Source organism: Capsicum annuum, chromosome 6 (genome assembly GCF_002878395.1).
Source record: "Capsicum annuum cultivar UCD-10X-F1 chromosome 6, UCD10Xv1.1, whole genome shotgun sequence".
In the NCBI taxonomy this organism is placed as follows: Eukaryota; Viridiplantae; Streptophyta; class Magnoliopsida; order Solanales; family Solanaceae; genus Capsicum; species Capsicum annuum.
This window is the reverse complement of record NC_061116.1, coordinates 54,298,654-54,311,113: the sequence shown is the minus strand read 5'-3', so window position 1 is coordinate 54,311,113 and position 12,460 is coordinate 54,298,654. Positions and strand designations below refer to the sequence as shown.

The 12,460-nt window shown below is 30.7% G+C and overlaps 1 protein-coding gene across 1 annotated transcript; it reads left to right on the top strand.

Annotated features, from left to right (window-relative positions):
- The first annotated feature begins 5,827 nt into the window (after positions 1-5,827).
- On the top strand, positions 5,828-11,341 carry LOC107853469 (tubulin beta-1 chain). The gene is made up of 3 exons (XM_016698456.2): positions 5,828-8,522; positions 9,700-9,969; positions 10,413-11,341. The coding sequence occupies exons 1-3, from the start codon at positions 8,129-8,131 to the stop codon at positions 11,087-11,089; spliced, it is 1,341 nt and encodes a 446-aa protein (XP_016553942.1). The 5' UTR covers positions 5,828-8,128; the 3' UTR covers positions 11,090-11,341.
- Positions 11,342-12,460: the final 1,119 nt, after the last annotated feature.

Genomic DNA, 12,460 nt, shown 5'->3' with positions numbered 1-12,460 from the left:
TATGACATGTTTGCTTCAGCTGTTTCAACTGTAATTTTACTATATCATTCCTAATTAATTATTATAAGTCATCTAAGTATTACAAAATTAATAATATTTAATTAAAAAGTAAAATAGATATAAAATGATAAATTAACTTTTGATGTTTTAAATTAACTTAACATCTTATATGAGGCCCACTTAAATTTTTTTCAAATGTATTTTTTATAGAAATTTTGCTATATCACTTTTAATTAGTTATTATGAGTCATTTAAGACATGTTTGCTTTACTACTTTAATAGTGATATTTGGTTGACTCTTGCCTATTAAAAAATTAATCATGTTTAAGAAGAAAAAAAGTAAAATAGACATTTATGACATGTCTGTTTCAGCTACTTCAATCGTAATTTTATTATATCACCTCTAATTAATTATTATAAGTCATCTAAGTATTGAAAAATTAATAATATTTAATAAAAAGGGTAAATAGAGATAAAATGATAAATTAACTCTTGATAGTTTAAATTAATATATCACTTCTATTTAGTTATTATGAGACATTTAAGACATGTCTGCTTTGCTACTTCAATCACCATATTTGGTTGAGTCTCAAAATTATATCAGTGTCACTTAAATTGGAATAGAAGAAAATATATTATAACTTAAAATAATTAAAAGTTTAAATTGTTTTAAAAATATAATTGACTATCATTGCCACAAAAATTTGGACACATAGAGTATTATAAATTACAATAGCGAATAGCTTAAAATCTATATCTATAATATATTAAAAGTGTGAAAACCCTTAGAAAAGTGATTCAAACTTTTTGCCCATCATTAAAAGACTCTGTAATAGACACAAGCATCTTTTCACTTTTTTTCCTTATTATTAATTAAATTTAAAATATATAAAATTAAAGAGTTATACAATTTTTTGTTATTAAATTTTTTCCTTAATTAAACAAATAATAAAGTGCAGAAATTGTTTGCTATAATAATAATTACATGTACACTACCATATTAGATTGGGATTTGGACTCTAAACCCTAAAAAGTAATACTCCTATATATGTTCTATTTAATCTTTTTGAGGAACAATTAATATTTTAGAGGAAGAATTCATCCAGACCTTACATGAAAGAAGACAGATTTGTTCTACTTCGTTGACATTGCTACTGTCTCTATTTTCATGGTAAGAAAATTTACATGTATTTTAGTATTTATCGTTAATTATTTTAGAAAATTTGTTGCTCTAATATACAATATTTTAGTGATTGATATGATATATACACATGCGATTATCTAATAATGGGTATAAATATAAATTGAAGACTATGTTTTAATTTTAAAGCATAATATTCAATTGTAATATATAAGGTGTAACACTTATATTAATTTGTAGGTGTTCATCAGCTATTGTCACATGCATAAAGTATTAGCTTGACGTAATTTAAATTACTTAATTACATGAATTTTTTGTATGTCATAGTTTAGAAAAATAGCTATTATTATATATATAGTTGGAGGGTATATGTCGTGAGCTACATTTCTTTGTTGAAACCTTTGAAACCTTGATAAGTTTTTTTCTCTAGATGAAGATTGTTATTGATATCTTTTTAGTTTGTTACAAACTATATATAGTCCTTTTTTTTTGTTATAGGTTGTATCGAGTCGAAATTCTACTTTCACCAACTTTATATAGCTTTGGAGGTCTCAAATTATAGCTAATGCATGAATTTGCTTGTTGTCTATATTCTTTTGGTTAAATATTTTTTGTACCTTACTACTAATTAGAGACGTTTGTACACTTTTCTTACTAATAATAAAAAACTCACGTGGAATGTACGTATGTTATATTAATTTATAAAAATCCTTAGAATAAATATCATGTGCAAAGCACGTACTTTAAACTAGTAGTATATTACAATGCCAAAAAGATATTATAAATTATAATAGCTAATAACTTAAAATATATAAAACATATTAAAAATAAAATTAATTATCTAAATTGTATTTATATCACATAAATTAAGATAAAAAATAATATATATTGGGCCCATGCTGGCACGAGCCCCTGGATATCTACTAATTATATAAGTCAGAAATTGAAGTAAAAATAATCTTGTGTGGGTGTATTTGATATGGAGGAAAATATTGTTATTTTCAATAATTTCGGGTACAATAATCTATATATAGGCAGAACAACTTCAACACAAGTTCAAGTCTCAAAACAAGAACACCTATGAAGTTCTTTAACACCTTCAACATAAGATTAAAAATAATCTATCCAAGAAGTATATTATTTTTTAGAAATAAGATGAAACAGAAATGTAAAGCCAAGTCCACCGACTTCACGGAGTGTCCTTAAGAAATAATTCCCCTCACTGTACCCGAGGTTATGGAATTTTTTCTCCCAGGATAAAATGGCTTTCAATCCAACAATAGTGGTACCTCAAATTGTTGGATTCGTCGAACTCACTCAACAGCTAATGGTCACAAGGAGTTTTTGAAGATATGAAGAGTGTTTTGCTGTCAAAAATCATATCTATACCTAAGGAATATATCAAGTATTTATAGCCTTTAATGTGTCCTTTTTGGAAAGGATGCATTGGTTCAGCAAAAAGGCACCTATTTAGTACAGTCGTGTCACCTGCGCCCAATTTGTGCTGGACCTGCGCCTGATCTGCGGCCGCAGTTCACACTATCTAATTTCAGTGGCTACCTGCGCTGCATCTGCGCCCGCAGCGCGAACCTAGCGTTCGAATGAGCCCACACATGGAGAAAAAAAATTACATCAGATTTTGGGATTTATTTTTTACTTGTAAAATAAGTTTCAAATAAAATTCGTCTAAAAAGATAGATCTCATCGATCAATCATTTGACAAATACATCCGAAGCCAAAGCCAAAGCCGAGCCGAGCGACGACGACGACAGCTTGAGGCACCACCTTGTTCTTGCCTCACTTACCATATGGAGTAAGTGTTCCTTATTATAAACACTTAAAAGTTCCTTCTCCCACCAATGTGGGAGAATTAGTGAATTTTCCATTAAAAGAGTGCACTTTCCATTTTAGTGTCTCTCTTTCCCTCTATTATTTTCCCTCTATTTTCCATTCACATATACACCTTGAACCCAAAAAATATTTTCTACTACAAATAATTTCTTAAAAAATTTAACTTGAAAAATAAGTTGATTTTCTACTTATTTTCTAATATTTGATGAGTAAGTAAGAACATATTATTAACCTAAGAACATTTATATGTTATTATCTAGAAAAACACTATGAAGACAAGAGAAGATGGGAAATCGGGGTAGGATGATCAAGGCATGGGGGTTGGGGGTTTGGGTGAGTGGAAAAAGAGAATAAATTTGGAATGTCATTATTTTCTTTAAGTTCATTAGAGAGGTCGGTTTTTTATTTTTAAGAAACTTGTTTTACTATAAAAAAATCTTCTCCAAATAATTTGATCAACTAAACATAAAAATTAAAAAAATATTTTCCTCCATATCAGACACAACATATGTCTAGCTTTGGTATTTAGTCGTGCGCAAGACGTATGCTATATATTCATTTATTTAATATAAATTATAAAAAAATTCTCCTTCTTTATGAGGTAAGAAAATACAATGAGGTCTCTTTTGCTGCCCATTCAAATAATAAGCATATAAATTAAAGAGAAAAGACATGATTTTCTCCTGAACTTGTCCGTTCAACTCACTCTAGCACTTAAATTAACTTTCGTTTATTTACCCTCCTTAACATCTTTAAATTGTATTATTTTCACCCCTCAAAACTGAATACCACTCTCACAACGGAGAGTGTGTTACACTCGCCTACACATCAATGTCACGTCAATACCACATCGAAGCCACGTCATTGCCACGTAATAAATTACTTTTTGAAATTTTTTTTACTCCCCCACACATTATTTTTATATTTTTTTTTTTTATAAAAAATAACAAATATAATATATACTATTTTACTCTCTGATAAGAGGGAAAGGGCGGGAGAAGTAGGCAGCTCTCCGTCAACATGCCTGTTTCTCCTGCCTGCTTCTCTTTCAGCTGCTTGCTTTGTGATTTTACTATATCACCTTTAATTAATTATTATAGATCATTTATGTATTAAAAAATTAATAATATTTAATAAAAAAGTATAATAGAGATTTATGACGTGTTTGTTCAGCTGCTTCAATCGTAACTTCATTAAATATCGCTCTTAATTAATTATTCTGTGTCATCTGAGTATTAAAAAATATATATTTGATAGAAAAGGTAAAAAATAATATGAAATGATAAATTAACTATTAATATTTTAAATGAACTTGACCACTTTATATGAGGTCCACTTAAAAAAAATTCACAAATATTTTTTATAGTAATTTTTCTATATCACTTTTAATTAGTACTTGATTTTATTATATCACCTCTAATTAATTATTATAAGTTATTCACATACTAAAAATTAATAATATTTAATAAAAAAGTAAAATAGGTATTTATGACATTTCTGCTTCAACTGCTTCAATTGTATCCGTCAATATGTCTACTTCTCCTGCTTATTTCATAAGTTGCTTCCTCTGTGATTTTATTATGTCATCTCTAATTAATTATTATAAGTTATTTATGTATTAAAAAATTAATAATATATAATAAAAAATAAAATAGATATTAATGACATATCTGCTTCACCCATAATTTGACTATATCACCCATAGTCAATTATTATAAGTCATCTAAACAATAAAAAATTAATATTAAAAAATTATTACAAAGTCATCTAAGTATTAAAAAATTAATAATATTTAATACACCCTCCGTTTAAAAAAGAATAACCTACTTTTCTTTTTAGTCCGTTTAAAAAAGAATGATCCCTTTCCTTTTTTTGTAATACTTTAATTTCAACTTTTCACATGACATGTTTAGGATCACAAGATTAAAGGGCATTTTGGTACATTTGACACAACTTTAATTTAAAGCCACAAGATTTAAAAGTTTTCTTTATTTTCTTAAACTTTGTGCCAAGTCAAAGTAGGTCATTTTTATTAAACGGAGGGAGTATTAAATTTACTTGACGTTTTATATGAAGCACATTTAATTTTTTTTCCGCAAGTATTTTTGTATAGTAATTTCGTTATATCACTTCTAATTAGGCATGTCTGCTTCGCTGTTTCAATCGTGATTTTGCTATGTCTCTCCTAATTAATTATTATGACCATTTACGTATTTTGTTAATTAATAATATTTGATAAAAAAAGGTAAAATAAATATAAAATGATAAATTAACTCTTTATGTTTTAAATTTACTTGACGTCTTATATAAGGTCCACTTCAAAATAAATTCACAAGTATTTTTTATAGTAATTTTGTTACATTACTTCTAATTAGTTGTTGTGAGTCATTAAGACATGTCTGCTTCGCTGCTTCAATCGTAACTTTACCATATCACCCATAATTAATTATTATGGTCATCTAAGCATTATGACACTTAAATTGGAATAGAAGAAAAAATATTTGACATCACAATAATTTAAAACTTAAATTATTTTAAAAAATATAATTGACTATCAATGCTACAAAAGTTTGGACAACGAGAGCGATATATATTATTTAAAAATTACATAAAATATATTATAAATTACAAAAGTAAATAACTTAAAATATCTAAAAATTAATATATTATATATTTTAAAACAATACTATAAATTACAATAATTAAAATAAATTTTAAAAATGTTTTTGTTGGCACGGGCCATTAGTAACTAGTTTATTTGTATATATATATATATATATATATATATATATATATACTAAATAAAAAAAAACACCCAACCCCTATTTTCTCTCTCCTCCTCCATCAAACCCACCCCACCTCCATTATTTTCTATTTTCCTCCGTTAACAATCTCCCACCCCACCTTCAATTTCAATTTTCCTCCATCTCCATCCCTTATTTTCCTTTTTCTTCGAACCACCTACGCTCGCCCCCACCCCCAAAAAGAAAAAGAAAAAAGTACTAGGATCATGTTCTTGAATATATGAAACCAAAATGATATCTTCTTCTGATGTTCATGGTCCTTTTTTTACCCCAGTTTTTTCACAAAAAGGTGGCTTTCCCATTTCCAATATCAAAGAAACAATTCTTCTATGATTTCAACAACAACAAAAAAAAAGGACTTGATTTTCTTGATTTTTTCTCTTATCTAGATATGTTTATAGGACACAAGTCAGCAGCCCCTCCCCCCCCCTTCCCCCTCCCCCGCGTTACCCTCTTTTTTTTTCTTCTTCTTCTTCTTCTTCTCCCCAAATCCCAAAACTCCCAAATTTCAAAACTTTTCTCACTTCCTTTACAATTCATAAAAGTAAAATCTTTATTTTATATGTTTATTGAGCAGGGGCTCTGGAGAAGATGGTCAATTGAGCATTGGAAACAATGAAGAGAGAGAGTGAGTTTGTTCAATTGAAGCTTTAAATTCAGAAAATGTTTCTTCCGTTATTGTTGGTAGTAGAAACTCTCTTGCTATTTGTGAAGATGGAAACGTATGGCCCTGATAATACCTTTGTTTTTTGTTATTGATTGAATTTGTCGTTCTATTGTGTAATTTTGATTTCTGGGAATAAAGAAGAAGATGAAAGTTGGGTTGTGTTATTGATTGAATTTATTGTTCCATTTTTTATTTTTTTTAAATTTTTATTATATTTTAAATATAATATTACTAAAATTAATTTTTTTTACAAATAAACGCGCCCTTTTTTTTTTTTTAAATATCACGTCAACATTAGAGGTGAAACAAATACACTTTAAAGATGTTAAAGGAGGTAAACAAATGAAAGCTTAATTTTAGTGCTAAAGTGAGTTGCGGCGACAAGTTTAGAGGAAAATCATGGCTTTTCTCTAACTTAAATGACTACTATAGTTATTATTAAGTTGTTTTTGTATATGCAAAAAATTTCAATTCTTTTCAGTTGTCAAAAAAAAAAAAAGAAGAAAGATTGAGAGTAGTTTTTGGCAGTCCTATCACAAGGATTATATTATCGAGCTCAAAAGCCATTAATAATGGAGACACTTTAATCTCCTCTCATTGTGTATAAAAAGAAAGAAAAAAAAATAAAAAAAAATCTCTAATTTCCAGCAAACACTACTCTCTTTATTTGACAATTTTAAATTAAGGTCTCAATGCAGACACGGTTTTGTAATTTTATACTCCCTCCGTTCCAAATCACCTATCCCGAATTTCCTAATTTAATTTCTTATTTTACTTATTTTTTTCATTAATCAAGAAGAGACAATTTTTTTTCCATGTTTTACCCTTTACATTAATTACATTTTCTTCAAATTAAAATTTAAACATCATTTAATAAGGACACTGTGATAAACTAACTATTTTATTAATTATTTTTCTTGCCATCACAATTTGAGACGAATAATTTGCGACGGAGGAAGTACTTTTTGGGCAAAATTCAAAAATAACATACTTATCCCATTAATTATGAGTTTCATATCAATAGTTTCATAATTACATAATATAACAAGTTGTATTTTATATTTTTTCAAACTATTGTTATTAAAATACAAATTCATATGATTTTTACTGCCCTTATGATCAATATATATTTTGTAATTTTACAACTGTAACTACAAAAATACAAATACACATAAATACATATGTTACAAAATATAATTTGATAAAAATTTTATTATTTTTAATTATTTAATATTTAAATATGTTACTTTATGTATTTTTTCTTATTTTTTATTTATAATTTAAAATATTTTAAAAATGTGCAATAGTATCTGAGGGAGTCGTTTTGTTTCAGATCCCAAAATATCTGCATACTATGGAAAAGAAATTCTTTTTCAAATCATATATGAGCTGTCTCCAAATCACGTGACACCTACATTATAAATTACTGCATACAAACACTATATAATTGCCATGATATGATATCTCAACCTATTCCTGTAAGTTTTGAAAAGTTTCAAAAATTAAAATCCCCTTAAAACAAAAAAAAAAGTTTCCGCCACCGTTACAGTCAACGGCGAAAAAACTCCGTTTACTCGCGGCTCTCCAATATAATACTCTCCCTCTTCTCTGTTCCATTTCACATATAAAAAGTTCTCCCTTCACCAGTTAAACCCTTGAGCAAAAATGCGTGAGATTTTGCACATTCAAGGAGGTCAATGTGGGAACCAAATTGGAGCAAAGTTCTGGGAAGTTATCTGTGCTGAGCACGGCATTGATTCTACTGGAAGGTATCAAGGAGACAGTGATCTTCAATTGGAGAGGTTGAATGTGTATTACAATGAAGCAAGCTGCGGAAGGTTTGTTCCACGCGCTGTGCTTATGGATTTGGAGCCGGGAACTATGGATAGTGTCAGATTTGGACCTTATGGTCAGATTTTCCGTCCTGATAACTTCGTTTTTGGACAGTCAGGTGCTGGTAACAACTGGGCGAAAGGACATTATACTGAAGGAGCAGAGCTTATTGACTCTGTTCTTGATGTTGTTCGGAAGGAAGCGGAGAATTGTGACTGTTTACAAGGTAGTAGAGTCAGTTCTTTGATCTAGCAATTTCACAATTTTTTTTTCTTTCTGGCTGTTGAAGTTAGGCGTGTTTTTAGTCGTTGTGGTTTATGTGTTCTCTTTGATTTCTTCGACAGTCGAGGAATTTCCGGTAAGATTAGTGTTTATTAAAGTTATTGCGTTTGGATTTCCAATTTACTAAATTAATCTGCAGATTAAAGTGACTTGTCTTGAGCCGAGGGTTTAACGGAAACAGCCTCTACCTCTGAGGTAGGGGTAACATCTGTCTACACTACCCTCCCTAGACCCACTTTGTGGGACTACACTGGGTATGTTGTTGTAGAGTTATTGCATTTGAATTTCGATGTTACAAAATCAGTCCGTTGCTTATGATACATAACAGTTTCATTCTATGTTGTTTTATTATTATGTATTTTATCTCTAATAATTTAAAAAAGATTGTTTATTGTGCTTCATGAGTACATTTTGAAGTTTAGAGATACAGTACCTCTTTGAATAAGCATTTTGAATTTTAACTTGGGTTTCTGTATTTGCGCATATGAAGGACAAAGATGTTTAGTTCAATTTTATTAAAACAACTTTCATTCTGGAAAGAAAATTTGTGTCTATCTCTCGACTTTGCTAGTTTATGGAAAATAATTGTGTGATATGTTAACACTATTATTTAGGTTGAAATAGTTGTTCTCCTAATGGCTATATGATCATGGTTGTCGCAATTGCTTGAAACCTCTTTGCTTTGTTGATCTCTTATTTTTGGTCCAAAACTAAGTACAGGGGTGCAATTTGAATTTTAGAAGCTCATACCCTGCTTGGAATAATTGGTAAAGTTGCTGCCATGTGACTAGGAGGTCACGAGTCCAAGCCGTTTTAATTGCCTCTTGCAAAAATGTGGGGGCAAGGCTGTGTACAATAAAACCCTGTGGTTTGGCCCTTCTCCATACCCTCGTGCATAACGGGAGCTTTAGTACACCGGGGTGCCTTATACCCTTTTTGTACGAGAGTCCATGATCTAAATTAGAGTTGGTTTGTACCTTTTTAAATAAGTAAAAGATTGGGCTGGCTACCTTTTTCTAACATCTTGTGAAAGCATTTTGAGCTCAAAGTAAACTACCTTGTCAACTTGTTAGTAATCTGATATGTTAAGTAAATGAATATGGATTTTGTTTCTGGTTCAGGTTTCCAGGTTGCTCATTCTCTAGGAGGTGGAACTGGATCAGGAATGGGAACTCTCCTTATATCTAAGATCAGGGAGGAGTACCCGGATAGAATGATGCTTACTTTCTCTGTGTTCCCTTCCCCCAAAGTTTCAGACACAGTTGTTGAGCCCTATAATGCTACTCTTTCTGTTCACCAACTTGTGGAAAATGCAGATGAGTGTATGGTGTTGGATAATGAAGCTCTTTATGACATTTGCTTCCGAACTCTCAAACTTACTACTCCCAGCTGTAAGTTACACCTTTTCTCAGTTAGCTAGTTTTTCCTAACTAAATGCAACCTTATGTGTTATATTTTCATGTTGAGTTAGTTTTATCATCTATTTTTGACTTAGAATATTAAATTGCAATGAGCTGGGAGAGGATGAGGTGCCATTCATTTATTTATGTGCTGTACATAATATGTATCATTGGTCATTTCATTCATCTACTCGTATTTAGAATATATGCAGTCAATTTTCAATCCAATGACTATTTGATTGTATATGATTCTGGTTGTATGATCACTATGTGTCAGTGCTTGTCCCTTTTTCCCTTTAATTGGTTTGGAAATCTCACTTAGTTCTTCCAGTTTGGGGCATGAAAATGAATTTTACGGCATGTACCATATTATCAATATACTTGCTACAGTGGATTTTGTTGATTTATTTACTGATCGATGATGTTTGCCTCAGTTGGGGACCTAAACCATTTGATTTCTGCCACCATGAGTGGCGTAACTTGCTGTCTCCGTTTCCCTGGTCAACTCAACTCTGATCTCCGCAAGCTTGCGGTTAATCTCATACCATTCCCTCGGTTGCATTTCTTCATGGTTGGATTTGCTCCACTCACTTCTCGTGGGTCGCAGCAATATCGAGCATTGACTGTTCCTGAGCTAACACAGCAGATGTGGGATGCAAAGAATATGATGTGTGCTGCTGATCCTCGTCATGGTCGATATTTGACTGCTTCAGCTATGTTCCGTGGAAAGATGAGCACCAAGGAAGTTGATGAACAAATGATTAATGTGCAGAACAAAAACTCTTCCTATTTTGTTGAGTGGATCCCTAACAATGTAAAGTCAACAGTGTGTGACATCCCTCCAACTGGTCTGAAGATGGCCTCAACTTTCATTGGTAACTCCACCTCGATTCAGGAGATGTTCCGTAGGGTCAGTGAGCAGTTTACAGCTATGTTTCGAAGAAAGGCTTTCTTGCATTGGTACACTGGAGAAGGCATGGATGAGATGGAGTTTACTGAGGCTGAAAGCAACATGAATGATTTAGTTTCTGAGTACCAGCAATATCAAGATGCAACAGCTGAAGAGGAAGGTTATGACTATGAAGATGAGGAAGAACAAGAAGTAGCTTAATGAATTTAGATTGTGGAGAATTTTGAGTGCAGTTATATAGTAGTGGCTGTTGAGTTCTCTATTTTTGTTTTGAGGTTTGAAACGTTGTGCTGTTTGGCCACCTTGGTGGCACAGTTATTGATTCCTTCGCATTATAGTTGGTAATACTTCATATACGTGTAATATTGAAATCTAGTGGATGCTTTCTTTTGGTCCTTATTCTAGTTCTAGATGAAATACTTCAGAATGGGGAAATGACTTATTTCTTGAGCAGCCTACCATTTTTACTTTGACTGACTAGCTTTTATCATTTCTTTTGGTCAAATTGGAAATGGCGACAAGCTCAGGCTGCTGGATCATGTAAATTGTAATTTGACAAGCCGGAAGCTTAGTGTCCCACTGACATTCGATTAACTCTACTTTTTATAAGCCATGTCACTGGTCTGGAGTAAAATTTATAGAGGTCAACTTGCATGATATGCTGTAATTGGAAGTTTAGTTTCATAACGTGAGCTATCAAGCGAGTGAAAGAGGGGCCGAAGTTCTTACTGCCTAGTATAGACAGCTTCCTTATGGATTAAATTGTAGAGCTAGAGAACCAAAGTATGCCACCAAACTTAAAAAAAATTATCAAAATATGTCATATATTTAAAAGGGAAAAGGCTCAAATATGTCACTGAACTATCAGAGATGACTCATTTATGCCATCCATTAAAAGTTGGGCTCATTTATGCCGTCGCCGTTACAAAATTGGCTCATCCATGCCATTACTTTTTAACAGCCGGTTTTTAAAAATAGCCTTGCCACGTGGCAGCTTATTAGAGGGCTACGTCATTTTTATTTTATTTTTTATTTTTATTTTTTTAAAAAAATTAATTTTCTTTTTAATTTTTTTTGATCCATTAAAAAGAATCCACCCAATTTTTTGATCCATTAAAAATTAATTTGATTTATGCTTTTAAAATTTGATAATTTTTCATGATCAAACAAATATTTAAAGAATTTTTTTTTTTTAAATCTACTACTAAAGTTTATAACCAAACCCTATTCTAATTAAGCATATAGTATGTCTTAGCAAAAATGAAATATTTTGTCAGCCAAATGTAAGTAACTTTTTATTTTTTTATTTTTTTATTAAGCATAGAATAACATCATCAGCATCAGGGGCGGCTCAAGCAAATTTATGGCCTAAGGCAAAAATCAAACGGAGGCCTTGCGTTTTATTTTTTTATATAATTTTTTTTTTCAATAAATAGTATTTAATATATTTCTTAAAATTTGTAATTTATTATTACTAAACAAAAATAGGCCCCTCAAATTTTGGGGTCTTAGGCGGCCCACTTTTCTCCTAAAGGGTTGAGCCGCCCCTAATCAACATTCAACATTTGTACG

What these genes read in the sequence shown, in the direction of transcription:
- LOC107853469 (XM_016698456.2), top strand. Translation starts at nt 8,129, where the DNA reads ATGCGTGAGATTTTGCACATTCAAGGAGGTCAATGTGGGAACCAAATT. An exon ending in GAATTGTGACTGTTTACAAG is followed by an intron (nt 8,523 to 9,699) that starts GTAGTAGAGTCA and finishes TTTCTGGTTCAG; the next exon opens with GTTTCCAGGTTGCTCATTCT. An exon ending in CAAACTTACTACTCCCAGCT is followed by an intron (nt 9,970 to 10,412) that starts GTAAGTTACACC and finishes TGTTTGCCTCAG; the next exon opens with TTGGGGACCTAAACCATTTG.